The sequence below is a fragment of the Lepidochelys kempii genome, chromosome 6 (genome assembly GCF_965140265.1).
Source record: "Lepidochelys kempii isolate rLepKem1 chromosome 6, rLepKem1.hap2, whole genome shotgun sequence".
NCBI lineage: Eukaryota > Metazoa > Chordata > Testudines > Cheloniidae > Lepidochelys > Lepidochelys kempii.
In genome coordinates this window covers 35,704,562-35,731,092 of record NC_133261.1, presented here as the reverse complement: position 1 = coordinate 35,731,092, position 26,531 = coordinate 35,704,562, and the positions used below count along the sequence as shown (strand labels likewise).

General features: G+C 42.2%; 1 protein-coding gene across 5 annotated transcripts in view; it reads right to left on the bottom strand.

Moving 5' to 3' along the window:
- ZNF143 (zinc finger protein 143) overlaps window positions 1-16,059 on the bottom strand; it is a 71,912-nt gene extending 55,853 nt beyond the window's left edge. The window contains exons 1-3 of one of the 5 annotated variants that reach the window (XM_073347543.1): window positions 15,692-15,928; window positions 10,645-10,716; window positions 171-289 (exon numbers count right to left, since the gene is read on the bottom strand). In XM_073347543.1, coding sequence (XP_073203644.1) covers window positions 171-282 — 112 coding nt within the window. In that variant the 5' untranslated portion in view covers window positions 283-289; window positions 10,645-10,716; window positions 15,692-15,928. Of the gene's footprint in view, window positions 1-170; window positions 290-10,644; window positions 15,450-15,490; window positions 15,622-15,691 lie in introns of those variants that run through there. The other 4 variants (XM_073347546.1, XM_073347542.1, XM_073347545.1 and 1 more) reach the window with 4 other exon arrangements.
- Between the last annotated feature and the right edge of the window lie 10,472 nt (window positions 16,060-26,531).

The following is a 26,531-nucleotide window of genomic DNA, read 5'->3' as shown; positions in this document are numbered from 1 at the left end:
ATCAAATACACTATCTAAAAACAATTTGGTCTTTTTATTATTTTCTCCATTTGCAATACACAACATCACTCCAAAGCTTAGATGTTCAACAGAGTACACAGTCTGCTCTTTCTGAATGCAAAACTACAAACTGCATGATGATGTGGAGATACTTTAACCTGAATGCTCACCTTGTACAGCTACTGCTTCTGTCAAACAGAGAGTCACATGCTGAGCCTCCATCCCTCCTCCAGAAAACTCAGTCATTCCCTGAGAGTCTCGATTTATCTGGGCTAGTAACATTGTTTATCTAGAAACAAATAGCAAGTTTACAAAACAAAGACTCAGAACCATAAGAAGTAACATCAAGAAATTATGTGAAATTTTATTCCATTTTCTGGATGAGACACAAATCCTAGAGGTTAAGAACAATCCTACTTTAACCAGAATTTCACTTAGCATGTTACGGATAGTTTGTCTTACCTACCTCATAGAGATGATACAATTATTTATTAGTGTCTGGAAAGTGCTTAGAAGATGAAAAAAAAAGTGCTATATGAAATGGCCAACTATTATTCTCATTAACTTTATCAAAGTAATTGCTAGATTTTAGGTGGGTCCAACTCTATTTATACTTCAATTAAACTTCAGTAATTATACCGCTAATTAAGGCTTACTAAGCTTTAAAAAGTATTTGGGCCAGTTTACACTGTACTATAATCTCTTTTCAGACTTAAAAACAACAACTTTAACAAATCACACATGGCCATATGGAGAACCCCTTCTGAGTCCTATTAAAGTCAGTGGGACTATCCATTCAAGTAACTGCTCAACAGTAAGACTAAGAGGTTCACACTCTGGCCCATGCTAAAGAAAGACCTGAATATTGGGAAGTCAAACTGAATGATCCAGCTGTTTATTTTCTGGCTCTATTATTCAGAATTCTATTAAAAGAATGACCTGCTCGAAAGTAACTATGTTTTATGTTATAAAACTGTCACTATGAAAAGAGGAATTGACTGGCAAATGGAGACTGCAACTGAGCACTTACCTGGTAAAATCAGGTAACCTTATCCCTTTTCAATGAGTAATGTATTTTATCCAAGTTTCAACACAAGGGACTACAGAACACTGTTGGATCCTAAAGTCTGCAAGTACGGTTTCAAAAATCATATATTCCACAATTAGCCAGCAGTTACGGATTAAATGGACAACAGTGACTTCTAAGAGCTCTGATGTTGGTTCCATCACCACAGAAATCAAAAACTGGACTGGACAGACCATATATTTCACTTGCACCTGCCAGCTGAGTTCTTCAGTGCTCTTTAAGTAACATCACATACCGACTCAACCAGGAATTCTTGAAATTGATTTGTATGGGCACTGCAGAGGCTCATTTCTCCCTTCTGACATATTGCACACAGAGCTGCAGATTTAGGAAAAATCATAGAGAAAACCTACACTAATTTATTAAGCTTCTGAAGCGCTTAGCTAGTTGGCTTTAAAGTTATATTTCTATTTCATCTCTTCCAATCAGACAGCTTCTCTTAAAGTAACAGAAACATAGATCATTTAGAAAAACATGCAAAAGGATTACATTTGCATATAACTGACAGGCAGATTTCTCATCTCATCATCTGGTTCTCTCATAAAAAAAAACTCCAGTGCAGAAAAATCACCTGGATCAGATATTATTCACACCAGGTTTCTGAAGGGAAAAAAATGTGCAATAGCAGATATTTTAAAAGTGGTAGGATCATGGATAGGGCATGGGACTGGGTCACTGGAGATTTAGGTTCAATTCCTGTCTCTGCCACTGGCCTGCTGGGTGACCATGGACAAGTCACTTCCCTTCCTGTGCTTCAATTTCCCCTTTTGTAAAATAGATAGTGATACTGACCTCCTTTATAAAGAGCTTTGAGATTTAAAGACAAAAAGCCCTATCTAAAAGTTGGGTATTATTATTAATGATGATGATCTAAGTTCTTAGCACTTACATAGTGCTTTACATACTCAGAGTGTTCTCTAGTCATTAACTAATTAATTTTCAAGACAACTCTCTCAAATAGGTTGCTTAGTAACTATCCTCATTCTACAGATGGGAGGACAGAGGCAAGGAAGTTACTGATCTTGCCCATGACTACATTCTGAATCTGGCAGGGATTAGAATGAAGGAAGTCCTGGCCACCAGCCCAGTGCTCAGTCCACTGAACTGTGTTGCCTCTCTTATATTCATACAATACATCCTTTAGAAGATCTAATGTAGCTAAAAACTGGAAAGCTACTAATATGGTATCTGTCTTTTAAAAAAAAGTCAAGGGAGATCATGAGAATAGAGTTGGATTACAGACAGAAGAACAGAACACTTAAATGAGAAGTATAGCCTGACAGGGTCAAATCATCATGTCTGTTGTATGAGAAAACGTCTGCTTTTATTTGCAGAAAAAAATAAATTTCAGTGATCTAGTCACAATTATTTACTTGAATTTTCAAAATATTTTATAAAATCCCTCCACTAGAGGACAAAGAGAAAAACTGCAGTGGATTAAAAAAAAATTAAAAACAAAAAGAGTCAGTGAACTTCTGACTACTCAGTACAGACAGAGGTTAACAGCAAAGATAATCTAACGGTTGTTACAGAGGCCACCACTGTTTTACTCAATTAGACACACAAAAAACCTATGTGAAAAAAACACTATTAGAGTTGCAAAGTCAAGCACTCAAAAGTTAGAAAATGCCAGAGTTAGGGTTGTCTCTGCATCCTTAATTCAGGTTCCTTGTGCCTAGGCATTATTATAATGTTCTAATTACATAATCACGTATTATTTTTTCCATGACCCCTGCCTCATGCACTGCGCGGGATGGACGATCTTCAGTTGAAGAGTAGCTATTCAATATTTTAGTTTATCCTCATTTTTTAAATGTGTGGCCTTTAAGCCTTATTTACTACCTACTATGCTCAGAAGACAGAATTAACTTCCTTGTGGGCTTTTTTATGGCATTCTTCACTTAGTAACAGGATACGTCTACACAGAAAACAACAAAACACTGCGGCAGCAGTGAGTCTCAGAGCCCAGGTCAGCTGATGCAGGTTCCCTGGGCTCCTACTGTAGGACTAAAAATAGCAATATAAATATTTGGGCTCAATTTGGAGCCTGGTCAGACGCTCCTTCCCCACCGGGTTTCAGAGCCCGGTCTCCAGCCTGAGCCTGCTATTTTTAGCCCCGAGGTGTGAGCCTGCATCAGTGGAACCAGGCTCTGAGACTCACTATTGTGAGTTTATTTGGGGGTTTGTTTTTTTTTGTTGTGTTGATGTATTCACAACACCCCTGTCAGGAGCGTATTACCGATGGGGAACTGTCACAGAGAGATGAAGGACAAAAGTACCCAGTAATTGTGGGTGTCTAAACAGATGTCTAGGACCTGATTTTTCAGAGTACTTAGCATTATATAGTACCTTATTTGGTCAAATCAGTAGGAACTGTGCTTTCAGTTACAGCTGTGAGGGCTCAGCATTTCTACAAATCAGACCCCAGGCCTCAAGCTGGAAACCCAGAAAATGAGGATGACACAATTAGTGACCACTTGTGAAAAGTTTGGTTTAAGTCATCTGACTAGCATTGCACCAAGAACTCTGAGGCAGAGGCAGGGATAAAATCCAATTATTCAGTTCAGCATTGAACTTGCCAGGGTCTTAACCATGAGACCATCCTTGCTCTTCCTGCAACTCCCTGCCTCATTCACTACACACCTTCCAATTTCTGAAACAAATAAGACAGGAGGCCTGAAGTCAACAGCCTCCTTCACTGTACAACCCTGATTCATCCCTAGAGCACCATCTGTTCTAGGCACTGAATGAGTCAGAGGGTCCTCTGGAAAAAAAAAAAAAAGAGGACACTAGAACCTCAGAGTTACAAACACATCAGGAATGATGATTGTTCGTAACTGAAATGTTTGTAAGTCTGAACAAAACGTGATGGTTGTTCTTTCAAAAGTTTACAAGTGAACATTGACTTAATACAGCTTTGAAACTTTTATTATGCAGGAGAAAAATGCAGCTATTAACCACCTTAATTTAAATGAAACAAGCACAGAAAGTTTCCTTACCTTGTCAAATCTTTTTTTTACTAGTTTATGTTTAACACAGCACTATATTAGCTTTTTTTGTCTCAGCTGCTGCCTGACTGCATACTTCTGTTTCAAATTAGGTGTGTGGTTGACCAGTCAGTTCATAAACTCTGGTGTTCTACTGTACGTGATCATCTAATTAAAGACTGTATCATAATGCATATGTATAAGTAGGCCAAATTAAGGTGGCAAAGGCAACCTTAATTCTGGCATTTTGTAATGTTTGTTTGCTGGACTTTGTAACCTTAATAATGTTCTTTTAACATAGCTGTGTGTGTGTAATTTGCTAGGTTTCTAAAAAGCAAGTAGGAAAAAAACCCCAAACTCCCAAAAATGTCATCATGTGGCATCATACTGACACCCAAGATTCATGAGCGGGGCTGGAATCTTTAGATTCTCAACACAGACTTCTGCTACTCGAGCCAACTGATAACAGTAGTAGATTATCATTCGCTATGTGGACCAACACTAAAGGCAGATGAAACGTATGTTTTGCCAGTGGGTTTCACAGATATTTGCTGACAGCAGAGAAATGGGGAGACTGAGGAATCTGAGGTACCATTTCACACTCTGGAGGAAAACGGGTTCTAGTGGACACAAACTCGTTTCCCCCCAGTCTTCAGTCTTTCTGCCCAGCCCCCTCCAACCTGCCCCAGTCCTGTTTCTTCCCCGCTCCAGGCTCCCTGTCACGGTCACAGACTCCCTGTCTACCCACTCTCCACTCTTTAGGCTTCTCATCCCAGTCTTCTTGCTCAGCCAATCCCAGTCTCCCCCTCTGGGTTCTCCGTCTGAGTCCTCATCTTCCCTCACAACTCTCAGTCCCAGTCACCCGCTCCCAGCTCTTTGCCTGAACTGTCTCTTCCCCACCCCAATGGCTCCCAACTAGTCTCCCTCACTGGGTTCCTCACCTCATCCCCTCCTTGTCTCAGTCTCTTTGCCCAGCCAATCCCAGTTCTCCCCATCACGCACACCCCAGGTCCTTGTCAGATCTGTCTCTCTTCTCCCCCTCACTGGTTCCTCCTCCAGTCAGTCCCAGTCTCCTCCCCTCACCCCAGCTCCTTATCCAATCTCAGTGTTGTCCCCATAACTCCATCAGATGTCCATTTCCCCCCATCCCCGGTTCCCTCACTTGCACCCAGTCCCAGTCTCCACTGTTCCAGTGCCCTGCCCCACTGCAGCCCAGAGCCTGTGAGAGAAGCCATTACAGAGAAAGCCTTTCTGATACTCTAGCTTTGGGCTAAAGCAAGCTTAGTTGCAGTTGTTGCTATGAACTTATTTTTACTGCAAAAGACACGTTCCTCACACAAAGGCAACCCCTTCCAAATTTCAAGCCCCTGCTACACTGCATGCTACTTGATCATTTTAAAGAAAAGGCCTCACAAAATTTTAGTAAGGGCAAAACAATGTATTCTTCCCTTCTTTCATTCTTGGAAACAGCTGACCCATTTTGTCTGACATTTTCCAAAAAAATTCAGCCTGAGACACCTTACATGGAAAATGTTGGTTAAAGTTTGATTAATCAACTGAAAACACGATCTTATAATACAATGTGTCTGGAAACCTTAACAAGAGGCAGTAAAACCAGCCCCGCCTATAATGATTTGGAGGCAGAACTGGCTAGTGAATGAGTAAAGATTGCTGCTGGCACTGGGTTCAGTGTAGAAAACCTACAGAGAAATGTAAAATTCAAATGGACTTTAAACACTGGCAACTGATGACAGACAAAATTTACCTTCCATAAATGTAGAGCAATGAACATTTTATAAAAAAAAAAACAAAAAAAAACGAGCTTTGAACTTGCATAAGTTGGAGGAAAGAATTATTGGATCTATCATGAATAATGCAGAGTGCAGCAGCAGTCAAACAAGATGCCTATGTAACATGCTTCTGTACTCAAACAAGCAACAGAATATTTTGGGTTCTTTTCCTTTACTTGGAGAAGGGATGAAATGTTTAAATCAGACGGTTCAATAGGAGCTGGAAGCAGCAGCTGGCATTGGGAGTGTCAGCTGAGCACTGGGCAGCAGAGATCAGGAATAGCAGCTGGAATTTAGGCAGTTGGGAGCAACCGTGTTAGTTACGAAATGGGCATCTGGGAATGGGAGTGGTAATTGGGTTATGAGCACCTGGGAAATCAGCAGCTAGGAACTTGGCTGGAGGGAGGTAGGCAGTTGAGAACTGGAATGACGGATGGCAAAGAGGCAGTTGGGAATGGGAAGGTCAGTTGAGAAATAGGAAGCTGGAATCTTACGTGGAATCACAGGGAAGTTAGACAAAGAAAACTGAAGAAAAGGGTAATAACAATAGCAGGATCCCCATAAAGAGAGGGGAAACATGGCAGTCACTAAGGAGAAACTAACAAGAAGTACAGTAAAATTTGTAACAACAGCAATGTCGGGGATGGAAAAGTGAGCTGATGAGAGAGCAAGAGGAAACTAAAAGACCAAGGAAGAAACTGAGGGTAGAGGGGGAAAAAAGCCTGAGAAAAATCAACCTGGAAAGGTAGGTTAGCTGCTACTTATTCTCTGTCCTGGAAGATGGTATTGTGAAGGGTATGGAATAATAAATATTAATTTTATTTATAAACACACCTCTGGTGCTGTACAATAATTTTAAAAAATCTTATGAAAACAACTAAAACAGGACTATAAAACTACAACCAGAATGATAAAAGACACATAATTCTATAACACAGAACAGAAATAAAGGAACAATGCCGGCTTTCATTGATGGAGCTTGTGAAACTGAGATCCTATAGTTGGTAAAATTGCAGATCACATGTAAAGGATCACTGCATGTATTTAGAACACTAAGACCCAGAACCTCTAAAGTATTCAGGCTCCTAACATGCCTAAATACCTTTGAGGTGCTGTCCCTGCCTAGACAAAGCCTAAATATGTTTGACTAGAGTGTTCAGTCATGTTGTAACACTTGTATAAGGTTCTTACACTTGTAAACACTAAAGCAGACACTTAACAAATGTTTATTCCAGGGCACAACTCATTTTGTGAAGTGTCTACATTAGCATTTACAGTTACAATGGTTAACATGTTGGTTATAAGTTAATTGGCAATTAACATGTATTAGTGATGGCCTGCTGTTTTGCGGCTCATTTATGGTTTTATGGTAAGTATGAGTGAGGGTGGTGAGTTTGTATGTTGATTTGTGCAGGTAGCAAATAGTATGTGTATGCTGCAGTGAGGGGCTGTGTTTGGTGGTTGCATTGATTTGTGTCTGGGTAGTAGTGCTGGGGGATTCTGCGTTGATTTGTGTGAATGGAGAAGTGGTACGTGCTGCAGTGAGGGGCTGTGTGTTTTAGGGATTATTGTGTATGCTATTTGTGTTGTGCTTTGAGGTTTGTGATGGCAGCATGTGGAGTGCACAAGAGTGGCAGTTCGACCAAGGAATCCACCATGTGTGCAGTCTCCTTGATATAACCTGGAGCATGCAAATTAACTGCTGAGTAAGGGTAGTGACTGGCTGAATTACCTCTGCTATTACAATGGTCTAGGACTCTTGGCATGACACAGGTAGCTTCAAACCACACAGGTGTAACTCAAAGTTAAAATGGCTAAGAATTTAAAATTGGATGGTAACAGACTGACAGTTCTGACAGACCTATGTTCACCCCTGTTTCAAGACTATGATAAATTTTGTACAAACTCTGCCTTGTAAGGGATCACTTGAAAATTCTGAATTTGCTGATCATTATTGTCCTGGTAAAATATGTGTGGCAACACTGTATGTAAAGTTACAAGATTCTACTGTATGATGTTACTAAGGGCTTGTCTACACTGGCACTTGACAGCGCTGCAACTTTCTCGCTTGGGGTGTGAAAAAAACACACCCCTGAGCGCTGCAAGTTTCAGAGCTGTAACATGGTAGTGTAGACAGTGCTACAATGCTGGTAGCTAAACCCCTCGCAGAGGTGGTTTTTTACAGCATTGGTGCCGTGACTACACAGCCACACTAAAGCGCTGCTGCCATGGCTAGTGAAGACGTGCCCTAAGACATATTTCTGTGAAATATAAATCTGTGAAAGCCGCCACAAACCAGTTCCTCAAAGACAAAAAAACCCTCAGCCAGGTGACAACAAAGTCAAACCATCACCTTGTTAAGTGGCCATTCTTTGGCAGGAAAACGGGTGAATGAGAAATTTACATCTTGGCAAAGAAACAGCAGAAGGTTCCCATCCCCACAGACTTTCTGTCTCCTGAACCCCTGCTGGAGATGATTCTCAAAAAGGAGGAAAGCAGAAGAATGGAGAACTGATACCTCAAGGTAGTCCACCCTTTCTCTCAACCCATGGCAGTCACAACACCTGAGGAACAAAGAAACAGCTTTGGACTGAGGGAGGGATCCTGTCTGAAATGAATTCAGCCAGTAAGACTGCTGAAACATGTGGTGAGAGAGACCTTTTGCTTTGAATTCACTTAAGTTTGTTAAATTAGGTATTAGTTGTGTTTGACCTTTTATTTCTTTGTAACCAAATTCTGAATTTTAGGCCTCATTATTTGTAATCACTTAAAATCTATCTTTCTGTAGTTAACAAACTTGTTTTATTGTTTTATGTGAACTGTGTGATTGGACTGAAGTGTTTGGGAAACTATTTGAGATAACAGGATTTGTCCACATCATTTTCTATTATTAAAACTGCAGACTTTATATAATCTTGTGTTGTCCAGGAGAGGGCTGGGCACATTTCTGGGGGAAGTTTGGAACTGGGAATTTGCTGGTGTTACTCTGCAGTGTAAGTAAAGAGTGGCTGGCCGTAGCACTCATACAGTACAACTGGAAGTAATTTACATGGTGGAGGCTGTGCATGAGCAGACCAGGAGTGGTTGCTCCCACAGTGAAGCAATGTAAAAGGCACCCCAACCTGGAGAATTGAGGGGACATAGCTGATCAACTGTCCAGATTGTACCCTTGGTAACGTTACACAGACGGCAAAACCCAGTAATGTTTTAATCTGGTGATATTCTGAATAAAAGGAGCCCTCAAACATGCTTCTAGCGGTTTCCATTGTTTTACACTGACTCTACAGACAGAAAATAGGCTTCAGAGTGACACACACAGTGATAGTCCTGAAAACATACTATATAGATCATAAGACTCCAGACCTTAATGCAGAAGGTCAGGACTGACAATTGCTTGGAGAACTCAATGATGCCTAAAAGTCTGGAATAGAGGCTGCCTGAATAAAAGTTATATATTATACATAATATGTCAAAACAATATTATAGTTACCCATTGAAAAATTAAGAAATGCTAGAATTAAGGTTGTCTGTGCAATTTTATTTCCGTTCCCTGGTATATGTATATATTAGGATAGCCTTGGCCAACTTTGCATAGAAAGTCTGTGGCAAAGCAAGGAATAGAATCCAGCTCTCACAGGTCCCAATCTAGTGCTCTGAACATAATAAATACTCCTTCTCTTCTTGCAACTCTTTGCCTCATTAGATGTCTAACCCGTGCACTAAATGTGGCATGCGTCCTGTAAAACATACAGAATATTGATTATGTAAAGACTAGAACACATATGCACAATGAAGACAAATTAAGTTTGCACACACATCCTTAATTCTGGTAGTTCCTCATTTCCAAGTCCTTGACTTTGCAAACTTAACTTTCTGTCAATATAATTTGTGTATGTAACTTCCTAGGGTTTTATAAAGCAAACCGAAAAGAAAACAGAAGTTATCTGGTGGAACTGGACTGATCCCTTGCATGGATCATTAATAGGGCTTGTAATGCATGATTTTCAAATCCACAGCAGAAACCTCCACCAGTTGAGCTAAAGGAGAAACTGGTAGCAGTACTTGGCTGCTAACCTCTATGTAAACCAGCAGTTAGAGGGAGGGCAGACATGCATTTTGAAAAGTGTCTTACACAACTATTTGCTAGACAGCAAAGGAATGCTGGGAATAAACAATTATGGGTATCTATTTCTGGCTCTGGAGGACACTATGGTTTCAGACAATACTGCCATGCATCTAGATATTACATTCATTCTCAAACTCAGTGTAGCTAAATGGATGAAATTTGGGTCTGCCACGTCAGAGACTGGCCAAATTCTAGATCACATTTTGGCCTTTGTATGGCACTTCAGCTTTTTTGCACAACAAGTTGAGGCTTGTTAGTTATAACTAAGTTCTTCTCTGGGGTAATACAATGCTGCTAGTTTTGAGATTCGCAAATAAGATATAAGTACAAGACTGAGGTTATCATTGCTATAGGTGCACCTTTAACTTGAGCGTAGTTACACCTGCTTATGAGAACAGTGATAATAACTCATAACCCTTTGTGCTTTCTTACTATTCTAGCAGTTATATTTTTAACCCCAAACAGAAGTGGAGAAAAACATGTTCAGTTTAATGTTTGAATCATCTTTAATAATGAACATATGAACACTGCCAATCCTTGCATTTTATACAAAAGAATCTTATTAACCAGCTTGGTTACACAATAATTGACATTTTAAAAGTTTTATTTTCCCTGATATTATTGTTCTAGATTGTAAATTGTATGGGCACTAACCATCTTTCTGTCCTGGGTTTGTACAACATCTAGCACTGTGTGGTTCTGGTCCATGACTAGGGCTCCTGGGTGCTACAGTAATACAAATAATAATACATTCTGGTGAAATTTTGCACTCTGGTGGTGCCCAGAGTGCCCTTAAAAGAGACTGTGGGAAGGTTAGAAAACAATACTGAGAATGTGCTGAAGATTCAGGATGACCCAGGTTAAGTTGGCCTACTCAGCACTATTCATGAATACGTGCACTTAACTTAGCAAAGGATGGTTAAAGACTTAAGTGAAATTATTTTGGTGGTCTTGATACAGTTCAAAATGGGTAAGCTGTACAATACAAAAATAACCATCCTAACTGGCATCAACTGGCAAGCTTGTTAGCATAAAATTGTACTGCTGGTAACGGAATGAATAGGACAGCATTGAAGAACCAAAAATGCAGCACGTCCACAAGAGCAGTGCTGTTTAGTCAGCTAGCACGACCACACTTGCACTGTACTTCACCATAACAGATGCACAGTTTCTGGACAACTATTCTACAGATGCCAAAATAGCTTCCTGAAGCAGTGACTTCTGGAAGATTTTTAAAGGCTTTCTAAAAGTCAGATTTCAAAATCCTCCTGGGGAAACAACACGATGTTGAGGTCCCTGGAGAGTGCGGCTTCAAGCATCCTTGACCACTGTGCTGTAGAGTTCAGAAGGTATAATAGGCACTTACATAGTAGACTGTGGGATAATTAATAGAAAGACCATTTTCATGGTTAAGATAATTATGCCAGTGATCCTATACAACCGGCATTGCACTGGTGGATTTGGCATGAGAGACAACCACTTCTTGGTCAGCCCAGCTCAAAGCCAGTCTAATTCAAAAGGTGGAGCAAGCATCAGTGGGAATAAATGTGTAAATACAAGATATGTTACAGGCAGATTAGGGCTGATTAGCACACCAAATTTCTCCAGCATAGACAAGGCCAACAAGCACAGTGAATCATTCTTTGACTAAGAAGGACCATCTCTAGAGTTAAAAAGCAAAGAGATTGGTGGGACAAGGTGGGAAGCTTACACTGCCATGGCATGGTGCACCTGTCCTGGGAAGAGGATTGTCTCTGGAGCTGTCAGCTGACCAATAAATTCACAGATAGTTTTTAAACATACTCAATAAATAAGTCGGTAGAGAAAATATTGTAAATGCCTGTAGAATAAATATGAAATTAAAGAGTTAGCTTAAGTTTGATTAAAGAAATGTGTGTTGTAAAGAAAAGTCCTGATGACCAAGCAGAAGGAAGGCCTTGAAAGTAATAAGATATAAAGCCAGAAGGAATGAAGTAGAAAGGATGTTTGGTCCAATGAATAACTGAGGAGGTAAGGGAAATTTTCTAAGAGGGCTTCTGACCAAAAGCAGTTTTGAATAAGACAAAGAGAATCTGACTTAGAAGGAGCCAACATGCACTTTCTAGCCCACATACCAGTGTCATTTTAAAAGTAAGGCCTATGCAAACCCAGGTGCAACATAAAAGCTATTGCTCCGCAGCAAGGAGGAGAGGCCTTGGGGAGAAAGGAGGTTGTAAATCTTTTCTGGACTAAGACTGGAAATAAGGGTAAACTGGTTGTTAGCTACAGTAATAATTGGCTATGACATTATTTGCTGAAGCGCATGAAAGTTATGAATGTGAGGGTTCTTTGTCAGCCCCTACCTGCTCGTGCTGAAGCATGCCAGGATGAAACAGTTTTTCCTAGGTCTGGCCTGAATACTGAGAGGCTGAGCTGAAGAAGGAAATGAGACAGGCTAAGTAAGAAGACTGGTACTGGCTTGGTAGAAAGACTGGAACTGGGAACTAGGGAGAAAAGACTGGAAGTAGCTAGGCAAAGATATTAGACTGAAAGGGGAGAGACTGGGTGCCATCAGAGAGGGGAAGAGACTAGGAGTGGCTAGAGAGAAAGGCTAGGACTGGCTGGACAAGAGAAACTGGGAGCCAATGATAACTAACATTGGGCAAGTTACCTAAACCAAACTTTTCACAAGTTGTCACTAATTATGTGTTCCTCATTGTCTGGGTGTTCAATCTGAAACCCTGCAATCTGACGTGCAAAAGTGCTGAGCACCCATAATTACAACTCAAGTCAATACAAGCATGTCTACAGTGCAATTAAATGTGTGGTTGGTACACGCCAACTGACTCAGACTTATGGGACTCACACTAAGAGTCTGCTTAAATGCAATGTAGATGTTTGGACTTGGGCTGGAGCGTAGACATAACCGGAGAGCTGTATTTTGGAAATAGAGCTATGTAATGCTGAGTACTCTGAAAAATCAGGTCCAAGACATTCAGTTTAGACACCCAAAATTAGTGAATACTTTTGACCTTAATCTCTTTGAGCCTCAGTTCCCCATCTATAAAACAGATATTACTACTTTACCTCAACAGCGTATTGTGAAAATAAATTAATGTTTATGAAGTATTTGGATTCTAGAGATACACATGTGTGCAATAAATTGAACATAAGTAGACCCAATGAAACCTACAAGATTATTCATGTGATAAAGTAATACACATGCTTAAGTGTTCACTGAATTGAGGTTTTATCAACTAAACCAGAATAATAATTCTGTAGATAGTCTGTTAAAAGTAAAATGTTATTCCACAACTATCGGAAAGGCAACTTATGTGGACTGCAATAAACTCTGGGGATGGTGCTCATCAGTAAAATAATGTTAATATATTATACTTAATCTATATGGTATCCTGTAATTAACACGACCATACAGTATTTCACTGCATCATCTTAAGTAAACAGTTTTATTTTCTTTACTAATTAAGCTGAAAAACTCTGCTGTGAAAATAATACTCAAATTCTTATTGTTCTAGAAAATGTGAAAGTCTTGGAGGATTAAGCCCCCACAAAATTAAATGATTAAAATGAAATCGAAAAAGCTAAGCCATTAAAGCATACTTGTTTTATTGTACCTTAGAAATTCTAAGAATACATCTTGATAACCAAAGGCACATTTATGCAGATATACCAAATGCTTATTCCTTTACTCCAAGGATGCAAACTATTAAAGATAAATAAATTTAACTGTCTATTATCTACCTGAAATGATATGACATGTTATTTCTAGTACAGAAAAAAGTCTTCTAATTCAATGGGAAATGTATAACACTGGAACCAAAATTTTGAGAAGTATCCTAGAAAAGTATTTTATTTACAATTTTTAAAAAAACAAATTCCTATAAAAGGAATCATTTGAGAAGTATGTCATACTTCGCAAGTTACTAGAGATTTAAAATTTGCATTATCTTAACATTTAAGCCATAATAGATTTTGTATATAGAACACTGATAACAGCTAGGTTTTCTTAAAAAGCCTCAATTTTTACAAGATGACCCATCTTAACAAAATCATAAAGCAGCTTAATTGTGAAAATATATTGTAATCTACTGCAAAAGAAATGTGTTTTTTCTATAGTTGGATCTTCTAACTGTATATATGCAGCTACAAATTCTGGAAAGAAGAATGTGCTAAGAAAAGAGAGGTGATGGTATTTAAAAAAAACATAGCTGTATGTTATTTTTATGAACAGAGAAAGCTAAAGTAAAATAGACTATCAGATACAATGCAAGGACCTTGTGTTAAGTATCAGAGGGGTAGTCCTGTTTACTGCTTTTACAGACCCAGACTAAGAGTCCTGTGGCACCTTATAGACTAACAGACATATTGGAGCTTAAGCTTTTGTGTGTGAATACCCATTTCGTCGCATGCAACACATCCAACAAAATACCCACGGAAGTTTATGCTCTAATACGTCTGTTAGTCTATAAGGTGCCACAGGACTCTTTGCATCTTGTGTTAGTGAAGCTGTACCTATACTTATGACACTATAAATACTATTGATAGAACAGCATTTTCTCCAGAATGAGTTGCTTCCCAACTCTCCAATGCGGGAGACCCGTTCACGGGGGTGATTCCCTTTAATGCTGTTTTGTAAGTCCTTCCCTCTTAAGCATGGAGTACTGTTTGTGTCATTGACAGATTTGAGAACTCCCTCCTTCACTGTCACTGCACCACGCACCTCCTAAAAGTGACTTAAAGCTTCCAAATTGGCTCCAGGTGCAAGTCATTTTTAAGAAGGGGAAACAGAAGCACACCGAACAAATCCCCTTTACATATGGTAGCAATTAACACCCACCCACCCCAACACATACACACACTACACCTGCAAAATTTTATTTACAGAGGGTAACTTTTGCATAAGGCAATTAAAAGTCCAAGGGACGAGGAAGACTCCATCCCTTAGACACGGCAACAGTAAAACCAAAACTAGGCGCCTGCAACACACCCCTTTAGCATGAACACCACTGCCGGGCCTGCGTCGCAATACAAACGAACTCCGAGGCGTGTGTTCGATGGGCGCCCCCGCAACTGCGGCTAGAGGCGGCGCTGGCTGGACGCCTGCCCCCGAGGCAGAGCGGCGCGCAAGGGGAAGCAGCTGCTGCTGCAGCGTGCGCAGGGGAGCCGACACCCGCCCGGACACGGCGCCGGGCAGGGGAGCGCCCCCGCTCCCCAAGTGACGCACCCTGCTAGAGGCGCCTTCCCTCCGAGGCCGGGGCCAGGGCAAAGCCCCCGGGGAGCGGCGGCGCGCACCCCCCTGTCCCGCGGAGCGCGGGCAGGCCGGGGGGAGCCGCGCCGGCCTACCCACCTCCCCGTGCCCCCGCCGCGTGTTTCTCATGGAGCTCGGGAGCGGCGTCGGCCCCGAGCGGCATCCAGAGGCGGCGGCGCCAGCGGGGAGGAAGCTGGCGCAGCTGAGGCGGCGGCAGTGGAAAGCCCGGTGGGGGAGGGGAGGAAAACGTACTGGGCGGGAGGGCGGCAGAACCGCGGTTTTATTAATGTCAGTCGGCGCTGCCCCGCTGCCCCCACTCGCTGGCTGCCCCACTCCGGTTCCCCGCGCGCGGCGCGGAGGGGCCGGGCCCGGCGGGTCGGCGCAGCGGGCCCAGCCGGAGATGGCGGTGGGTAGAATAAGGCACACTGGGTAAAAACACATTTATATACTAACCTCGCCGAGAAATTTTCCAACAATTCCTCCGTCCGACCACCATGCACCAGGACAGGAAACGGCCGCCTCAGCGCCCGCCCGCTCCAGCACCGCCCAGAGCTATGCGGGCGGGCCCCGCAACCAGCACTCGCCGAGCCGCCATTGGACAGCCGGCACCACAAACCACCGCCCACACACTCCATTGGTCGCCGGAGGCCTAGCGCCAACCCCGATTGGCTATGCGCCGCGGGCCCTGTTCCCCGCGCCACGGACTCTCGCTATGCTGGGTTCGGGGCCGTGACCGCCGCCATTTTGTATCAAGGCCAGCTAGGTGCCTGTGCGTCAGAGAGGGAGCGAGTGAGCGGGGCGCCATTTCCCCGCACGGTCCGAGGAAGAAGACGGTAGTTAGCAGCGCTTCAGGGACTCCGAGCTCTGGGGCGCTCTGGCGGGTGGAAGCCTGCGGTTTCTCTTATTCACCCCGCCGGGCGGACGCGCTCGCAGAGAGGAGGCTAGTAGGTTTCCTCTGCCAGCCCCACGGACCACCAGGTGCTGTAATGGGGGCACAAGCCTGGTCCGTCCCGGGGCCCGGGCTTCTCCCGCCTCAGGAGCGGATCACTGCCGCCTACAGTGTGGCGCATCAGCTGTCGCTCCACACACAGCGGGGAGAGCCCTAGGCTGGCCCCTCCCGCCGGCTCAGTCCCCGTCCCCCCGGACATCCAGCCTAGACCCCGTCCGCTCACCGGCTCAGCACCTTGACCCCCGCTAGGGTGACCAGAGGACAGTCCCGATTTGGGGGGCTTTTTCTTATATAGGCACCTATTACCCCCCCGACTCCCTGTCCCGATTTTTTATACTTGCTATTTGGTCACCATCCCCCCCCACCACCACCACCACACACACCAGGGAGAGCCCTAGGCTCAGTGGCCCCCCCCACACACACACAGCCACACACCAGGTATCAGAGGGGTAGCCGTGTTAGTCCGGATCTGTAAAAGCAGCAAAGAGTCCTAGGGCACCTTCTAGACTAACAGACAAATTGGAGTATTCACCCACGAAAGTTTATGCTCCAATACCTCTGTTAGTCTATAAGGTGCCACAGGACTCTGACACACACCAGGGACATCCATAGACTCTGTATGCTCATAGGCTCAGCACCCTGCCCCCCCCACCCCCTGTGGGGACACATGGGAGTTTCAGGGTAACGACCGTATTAGTCTGTATTCGCAAAAAGAAAAGGAGTACTTGTGGCACCTTAGAGACTAACCAGTTTATTTGAGCATAAGCTTTCGTGAGCTACAGCTCACTTCATCGGATGCATACTGTGGAAACTGCAGAAGACATCATATACACAGAGACCATGAAACAATACCTCCTCCCACCCCACTCTCCTGCTGGTAATAGCCCATCCAAAGTGACCACTCTCTTTACAATGTGTATGATAATCAAGGTGGGCCATTTCTAGCACAAATCCAGGTTTTCTCACTCTCACCCCCCCTTTTCCAAAAGCCACACACACAAACTCACTCTCCTGTTCGTAATAGCTTATCCAGAGTGACCGCTCTCCCCACAATGTGCACAATAATCAAGGCGGGCCATTTCCAGCATAAATCCAAGTTTAACCAGAACGTCTGGGGGGGTAGGAAAAAACAAGGGGAAATAGCCACTCCCAGCCTATTTCCCCTTGTTTTTTCCTACCCCCCCAGACGTTCTGGTTAAACTTGGATTTATGCTGGAAATGGCCCACCTTGATTATCATACACATTGTAAAGATTGTTTCAGAGTAACAGCCGTGTTAGTCTGTATTCACAAAAAGAAAAGGAGTACTTGTGGCACCTTAGAGACTAACCAATTTATTTGAGCATAAGCTTTCGTGAGCTACAGCTCACTTCATCCGTCACTTTGGATGGGCTATTACCAGCAGGAGAGAGAGTTTGGGGGGGGGGGGGGAACGGAGGGTGAGAAAACCTGGATTTGTGCTGGAAATGGCCCAACTTGATTATCATACACATTGTAAAGAGAGTGATCACTTTAGATAAGCTATTACTAGCAGGAGAGTGGGGTGGGAGGAGGTATTGTTTCATGGTCTCTGTGTATATAATGTCTTCTGCAGTTTCCATAGTATGCATCCGATGAAGTGAGCTGTAGCTCATGAAAGCTTATGCTCAAATAAATTGGTTAGTCTCTAAGGTGCCACAAGTACTCCTTTTCTTTTTACACATGGGAGTGAGTCCCAATTTAGCTTCCCCTCCCCCACACAGCCTGGAGGTTTTGGAGGAGAACCCTACCTAGCTTGGCCCCTCCTTACACATGGGCTTAGCAGCCTCTCACACACACATTGGGGAGAGTCCCCAGCCACTGAGCTCAACCCTCCCACTTCCACACAGAGGGGGAACCCCAACCTGGCTTTTCTTAACTGCAAAACTCTTTGGGGCACAGCCTTTTCTTAGCTCCAGAAGGGGATCCTGACTACCCCGTTATTGGGATGTAGCTTCTACCTACTCAGGAACTCCAACTTGGCTGGTCCTCGTCCTGTACCCGCTGATAGGAGCCAGGTCCAGACTTTATTTTCCCTTGACATTAACAACAGTGATGGGAGATGGGCCCTATAGCAAGAGCTGCCCTGCAAAGTGACTTGTGGAGTCAGTGGCAGTGTTGGAGTAGGACAGATTCTCAGGGGGAAACTAACTTAATGAAAGGGGAAGAAGAGAAGGCTCGTCCAATGCACCCTGTTTCTCCACATATGTCTCTCACCTTAATTGTATTTTTTTTCCACTTTTTTTTCCCCTTGTCAAAGGTTTTAGGAATTCAGAGAGTAGGATCCCAGAGTCAGCTCTTAAAAATTTTAAATTGAGGTGGTAAAAAATATGCTAGCAATTGTTAGTTTCTTAGGTTTTTACTAACTTTTGTAGCCACACACGGTGTTGTCTCCTGTTATGTACATACAGTTATTTTAAACACATAAGCATTTCAATTTTAAAAGATTGAAGGATCCAAAAATCAGATTTTCAAACAAATGAGAGAAAGGAACTAATTTTTAACTAGTTCTAGTTTCAAAACAATATAATAACTTACTTGATTAGAGAAAATAACCCATGTGAACACATCACTAAGATTTTGAGATAGAAAAATTTCCCCTGCCTTTGCTTTCAAAGAGACTATAAAATCTATACTACGTCATGGATATTAAACATATGGACTGCCTCCTATAACACCACACCAAAAAACTATAGCTAAAATAAGCTTTTTAAAAATCCTCAGGGGTTTTCTACATCTGGTGTTATTCAGGCATAGTTGTTCCTGAGTAACTACACCCTCAGAAAAGTCCTGATTGTGTATATGACAATTGAATAAATGGATCTACATTTTTACTCTTCCATTAAGAAGAGATTAGTCCTTTTTAATTTCTTAGTTGGAAAAACAACACTTGATTCTAGATTTATAAACTTCTATGTTTTGTTTTACACAGACATCTAATTAGTAGTAAATGTAGAGTCTTGTTCCTGGGCAATTTCGTGTCTCTCACAAATTCATAGTGGTAGCCATGTTAGTCTGTATCAGCAAAAAGAACGAGGAGTACTTGTGGCACCTCAGTCTCTAAGGTGCCACAAGTACTCCTCGTTCTTTTCACAAGTTCATGTGGCCAAAAAATAATTCAGATAGGGATCCTTCACCTAGAGCTCTATGAAATCCTGTAGCTTGGTTTTTGTATTTGTCCAATTCTGGGTAGTTGTCCTTGTCTCGCCTCATTCTTCTTTCATTAATTTTTGTAGAGCCAGGGTGGGTGAGGTAATGCCTTTTATGGGAGCAACTTCTGTTGGTGAAAGAGATAAGCTTTTGGGGTACACAGAGCTCTTCATCAGGTCTTGATATTATTACCTTACCCACTGTGTCTCAGATCCTGGGACCAGCACAGGTAAAACAACACTGGAAACATTAATTTTCCCCTTCTTCCCCACCACATGTAGTTGTGTTTAAAAAAAAGACCAAAAACCCACCTTCATTTTCAACCTGAAGTTAAGATACACCTGCTAGTTGCTGCACTCTGCAAGTCAAAATCCAGACCAAGGTTTTTTGGTGGTGGTGGGTTTGGAGTTTTTTTGTTTTTTAAATTTTCCCATTCTACACACCCTTTTTTCATAGTTTGGTTTAATGCATTTTATGTAATTTTAAGTTACATGAAGCATTCCTCTTGAAAAATCCCAAAGTATCAACAATTGATACATGTGCACAGAAATAGAGAAGAACATCCACTTTGGAGTGAAAAGTGATATCTACCTGACATATATCACAACAGGAGGAAGAGGGGAAATTTTGCCTTAGGCCAACCAACCAAACTCCTCATATCTGTACTTTTGGACCCCTAACATCCACACAGAACTGGCAGACCCTGATTCAGGCCTCATCCAAAACACATTTTAGCCAAGTTGTTGCAATATCAAATCCTTTTTTATAGTACTTCCAGACTGTGTCAAACATACATAATTAACTGGGTTGAGAATTACTTAGACAAGTTACAGAGTAACAGCCGTGTTAGTCTGTATTCGCAAAAAGAAAAGGAGTACTTGTGGCACCTTAGAGACTAACCAATTTATTTGAGCATGAGCTTTCGTGAGCTACAGCTCACTTCATCGGATGCATACCGTGGAAACTGCAGCAGACTTTATATACACACAGAATATGAAACAATACCTCCTCCCACCCCACTGTCCTGCTGGTAATAGCTTATCTAAAGTGATCATCAAGTTGGGCCATTTCCAGCACAAATCCAGGTTTTCTCACCCTCCACCCCCCCACACAAATTCACTCTCCAACTAGTTGTCACTTTGGATGGGCTATCACCAGCAGGAGAGTGAATTTGTGTGGGGGGGTGGAGGGTGAGAAAACCTGGATTTGTGCTGGAAATGGCCCAACTTGATGATCACTTTAGATAAGCTATTACCAGCAGGACAGTGGGGTGGGAGGAGGTATTGTTTCATATTCTGTGTGTATATAAAGTCTGCTGCAGTTTCCACGGTATGCATCCGATGAAGTGAGCTGTAGCTCGCGAAAGCTCATGCTCAAATAAATTGGTTAGTCTCTAAGGTGCCACAAGTACTCCTTTTCTTTTTTAGACAAGTTAGATGTCTTCGGTCAGTAGGGCCTGATGAAATACATCCTAGAATACTTAAAGAACTGGTTGAAGAGACCTCTGAGCCATTAGCAATTATTTTTGAGAACTCGGAGAGATCCCAGAGGATGGGAAAAGGACAAATATAGTACCTATATATAAAAAGGGCAATAAGGACAACCCAAGGAATTGTAGAACAGTCAGCTTACCTTTAGTACCTGGAAAGATAATGGAGCAAATAATCAAACAATTTGTAAGCACCTAGTAGATAATAAGGTAGTCAACATAGATTTGTTAAGAACAAATTTCAAACCAACCTTCTACCCTTGAAAGGGTAACATGCTTTGTGGATAAGGGAGAAGTAGTAGATGTGATATATGTTGACTTTAGTAACTTCCGATTTTTTAAACGGTCTTGTGTGACCCCCCTCATAAGCAAAACTAGAGAAATACAGTCTAGATTAATCTACTGTAAAGTGAGTGCACAACTAGTTGGAAAGCTGTCATTATCAATATTTCACAGTCAAGCGGGAAGGGCATATCAAGTGGGATCCTGCAGGGATCTATCCTGGATCCACTTCTGTATTTTCATAAATGATTTGGATAAAGACAGAATACACATATAAACTTTGTGGATGATACCAAGTTATGAAGGGTTGCAAGTGTAGGCTGCCACACTGCTTAGTCTAAAATCTAGCTAGCAATGGAGAACTTGAAAGCTCTAAGTCTCTGGCATTTTAGGTGGAAGGACACGAGTAGGGAGTCTGATCTTGTAGATGCTGTATACCCGAGATACATTTTCAGTGCTCTTCTGCCATCTAAAGTGTGCCTCACCTTTTCAATTGGATATTATGGTTTTGGACAGAATGAAGGAAGCACGACCTCTTTGGAAACATGGAAAGAGGAATTTACCTTTAGAAGAAAAGATTCTGGGGCCCTGAACACACAGTAAGACTCCTGCACAGATAAGGCTACCAGCTCTGACAAGCACCTGGCACACACAAGAGCTACTAAAACAAGTCTTGAGGGATAAATAAAAGGCTGACTCTTAAAACAGAAGCTTGAAGGGATGGCTCATCAGGGTGCTCAAAAGGTAATGAAAGATCCCATTTTAGCTGATCAGACTGCTTGTAGGAATCTGGCTACCTGTGGATTGTCTACCAAGAACCCCAAGGATCCTGTGAATAGCATGCTATTAAGAGCAGACACCTGACACAGTGCTACTGGGCTGAAGACCTCTAGCTGTACCTTCTTGGAGAAAGTCCAGAATGGGTGGAATTCCTGGATTTCGGGGATTTGCATTGTGGGCTTGGCCCCAGTTGCCGTATCTGGGCCAGATAGAGTATGCTTTTAGTGTCAGTACTCTCCCAGATGAAAGCAATGTCTTAATGATTATGGAGGACAGACTGAGTCCATTCCCTCTCAATAGCCAGGGTGTTAGTTGAATCCATTTTTGTCTGAAGAGAAGGGCCTTGGCAAGAGGCTATCTAGTCTTCTCAGATGCTGGAGTGGGGGATCTAGTGTCAACTCTATTCTGTCTGACCCTCAGCCAAGGAGGATTTATCAGCATTGTCATTGCCTTTTCTTGTTTTATTTTCTAAACCATTTTCCCCAGTAGCAGAAAGGGTGGAAATACATAAAGTAGGCTCTGTGGCTAACTGTGCTATTAAGCATCTGGTGTCTGCTTTCTTCGTGAATTTTCTTGGCCTCTTTTCATTCATACAATTCATGAACAGTTGAAGGGAGACCAGACAGCTAAACATTAAGCTTGAAAACGTTCTGAATCAGGCAGCTTGGATCCCGTGCCTGCTGAGCCAGTCTGCCTTTTGATTCAGGTCTTCTTTGATGTGGATCACTCTGAAGGACAGAAGGAACTCTTCTACTTACCTCATTATTTCCACTTCTTCTATGCGTAGTGCCGTGATTTCCCCTTGGTTGTTTCAATATGTGACTCTAGTCATATTATCTGATTGAACCAGAATATGATTCCCCCTGTGGGTGGAACCTTTGCAGAGCTAGATTGACCAGTCAACTTTAGGTTTATGCTGTGAGCCTTTCCCTCTCACTCCAGAGACCCTGAGCTGTTTGAGTCTCCCAAGTGAGCTCCCCAGTCCTCCAGGCTAACCTCAGCTGTGAGGACTAAAGGATCTGGAAGGCAGATGGGCATGCCTTTGCCGACATTGTCATGAACTGACCAGTTATAAGGAGCTGAAAACCTTCCTTTGGGTAGAACTCCCCTTCTGAGGGAATAATCATATCCCTGGCGAGGGATGCTACTGCAGCATCAAGTTTTATAGTGTCTCCACAATAGAGCTCTTTGGTTCTTGAATGTTACAGAGCCTGATGTTGCTCTTATTAATGTGCTAGTCCTCATCAGTCTTGTTCTGTTCAGCCCTAATCACTTCCTTGAAGTAGTGAAGGGGTATCTCAGCTTCAGGGCAGGATTTTTGCAGGGAGAAATTTACTCTGAGGTTTACTCTCAGAAGCCTGCTAGACAGCAAACTTGCTTTGGGGAAGCAGGAGGAAGAGCGGAGGACTCATATTTCCTGATTTTTTTGTACTTTTTCCTTTCCCTTTCTAGATATTTTAACATTTTCAGAGCACTTTGGGAGTGTAGGAGCTCTGCTGCAGTTTGGTGAGGCCTTCTGTGGCTTCCCTTTCTTAGGGCCTGAAGCGCTGAGAGGTCATCTTAGAATCCTCCCCCACTGGGTCCTATTCTCCCTGGTTAGCTTGTGAGGAAGGGTAGCTGATTGGAGGCCATGCTTCTTTCCCGAGGGTGCTCAGGACCCACTTTAAAACTAGGTGGGGGGTGCAAGACTTGTAGCCCTGCAAGCCTCTCCTTTGTTCTGCAGGGTCTCCTAGGACTTACCCCTGAGTTGATTGGTCCATCTTACTTCTGGACTCTCTGCACTGGGGTTCCTGGTCCATTTTCCCCCCACTGGGGTGATGGGTGCCTTGGTGCATAAGGGACCACATCTGCCTGTCTGATTTGTAGCGCTGGAACCTAACAGAATTAGTGACAGAAGTCTGGGTACAATTTGCCATCTACTGAATCTGGGAAGGATGCCTTACCTGTAAAGCACCTCTTGGATTTGACCTGGTGCTTTCCTGGATGCTCTGCCATGCCTGTAAGGGACAGAGAAGGAAGATGATGTGCAGAGGCTCACGAAGGGTTAAATCCCTAAAGGGTTAACCAACTCAGGGAGGAGGAAGAATGGCGAGGAGACAGAATACTGCTCCACAGAGCCCCCAAGCTAAGCAGAAAAATTAAAATAGGAACGAGGGTGACTGCAGAAGAAACCACCACTACCTGCTGCTGCAGAGGCAGAGAATCTGGCAGTAAGCAGGAGCAGAGGGGACATGGCTGGACTGTGGAACACCAAAACACTGATCCGCCTTTGTGACCTGTAGAGGAGAGAAACCCAGAGATCCAGATTGTGGGAAGACACTGGGTTGCAGAATGGTCATTGTTGAGCCTCAAGAGCTGAAGAGAAGTGACTAGTCCTTGTGGAGATCTGTCTGGAGGAGTCTTGAGTCAGAGGGGGGTAGAGGACTGAAAAAGCTGTGTCTTCCTCTAGTGGTCTGGGGTAAAATTAATGTTATGTCCTCACTTGGTGCTATGTTCAGTTCTGAACAAGCTCTCAAGAGAAGATAGAAGGGGTTCACATTGGAAATAAAAATTAGACATTAAGAGATTTTGTATAAAGGACTGAAAAAAGATTGGGCACTCCTGCTTACCATGGGACAGTCAAAAGACAGCATTTTTTTTTTTAAAGTTATCTGATTAACCAAGTATCAGAGGCCAAGTATTAGCAGGAATCAAAAAAAGATGGACATTTATATCTAGAGAACATAAATTTACACTTTGAATTTTTGTTTGTTGATATAAATACTCATGCTATAGGAGATAAATAGGTCTTATATTTTAGGAGTTTGTTAATTTCATTTTGAGATGTTTAATTTTAGCAATGTTTTAGTTTGATGTAGATGTCCAAAATATTGGGGATTTTCAGGGCTTCTTCAGTATGTACTGTAATGAGCAATCTTTGTAATGTTCCCAAGTGCGCTTTAACATAGTCATTTCAAACAGCACTGTTAAAATGTACTAGGGACATTTAGTGCACACCAGCAGGGTACATAGTGACCAATTAATGCATATTAATGTGTTTTAGAAATCACCTGCCCCGGTCCACATTACTGCTCTGTGTACACCAGTGCTTAGATACAAGTAATCGTTTAGTTTTTTCCAGTATTTGCCAGATATATAAAATAAAATGTATTTTAATTTCATTTTGTATCAGTGTTTATCAGTTAAAATAAAAAAATCCAAAGCCGTAGATATAAGCCAACCACTAACAAGTGGGACAAGAAACTTCCCCATGGGCACATTATTCCATAATTGTCACATGCGTCCAATGAAGTAAGCTGTAGCTCACGAAAGCTTATGCTCAAATAAATGTTAGTCTCTAAGGTGCCACAAGTCCTCCTTTTCTTTTTGTTGATAGGGGGTTTCTTCAAACTACCTTGGACGCATCTAATACTGGACCCATGTCAACCTAAAACAGGACTCTAATTTTGAACAGGAATGGTAATTTCTATTTAAAAACAACTTTGCTTTCATTCACCTGGATTGGACAAATATCCATGAAATATGACTTCTGACCAGGACAGAAAGAATTGTAAGAAAATGGTTTCTAAACCAGACATTTGAAATTTCCCTACGATAAGCTATTGAGGGCCAGAGCATGTCAAATCTTCACAAGGTTTCACAAATCTTTAAAGATATCTTGACTTTTGCTTTAAACTTTAAAAGTGTAGTTTTTAAGGGGAATGTGAGGCACTGTATCTGTGAATGTCTGCTTGAAAAAAGTATAGTTAGCAGGATAAGGCAAACTTTAATAAGGAGTGATGTAACTAGAACAAGAGTCCAAGATATTCTAAGTCTACAGCTATGTGTTTGGAATTATGCAGCGAGATAAGTGGTGAAGATCTAGTTTAGATATATTAATCCAAATGGAAAATTTCAACATTAGAAAAACCACTCAGGTTTTAAGTTCCTCAACACACTTAAAGAATCTAACAGAATAAGTGAAAGTTCCCACAAGAAAAGGAGTCAGTTCTGAATTGTACAATGAGAATATCACTAAAAGTAAAAGACGAACATAACTTGATAGGTAATCTAGCATATCACCTTGCCAATGCAAAATTGTTCCTTTGGACTGTATACTAACGTACCTGTTGGAGAAGAGAAAAAGCAAATCCCAGTTCCACCCTGAAAAGTGATGCAGTTCCTACCAATTTTGAGATACATATGAAATCATCGGAAATAAGACTGCATTATTTCACACTGATACAGAAATTTTCCATTGACTCAAGAAATATAACTATTCAAACTCTAAATAACCATGAAACTAGCTTCTCATTAGCTTTCCCTCAATTTTTTCACCCTCACACACAAAATTTCCCTCCCTGCAACCCAAATTGTCATGCTCACCGACCCAAAAACTAAGCTTTTTTTTTTTTTTTTTTAATACTTGGGAAGCATAAGTAGATAAATTATTGCCCCACAAGTGGAAGTTTAGAAATACAGTATTTTATTTTTAACATGTTAAATTAGGGAAGCTTTCAAAGTTCAGGAATGGACAGGAAAGTAAATGCTGTAATAATATCTTGCACCACCTTGCCACAAAAGCAAAATCAAGTTTTGAGATTACCACCTCAACAGAAGAACACATTTTGAGGCCTGCAATGAATA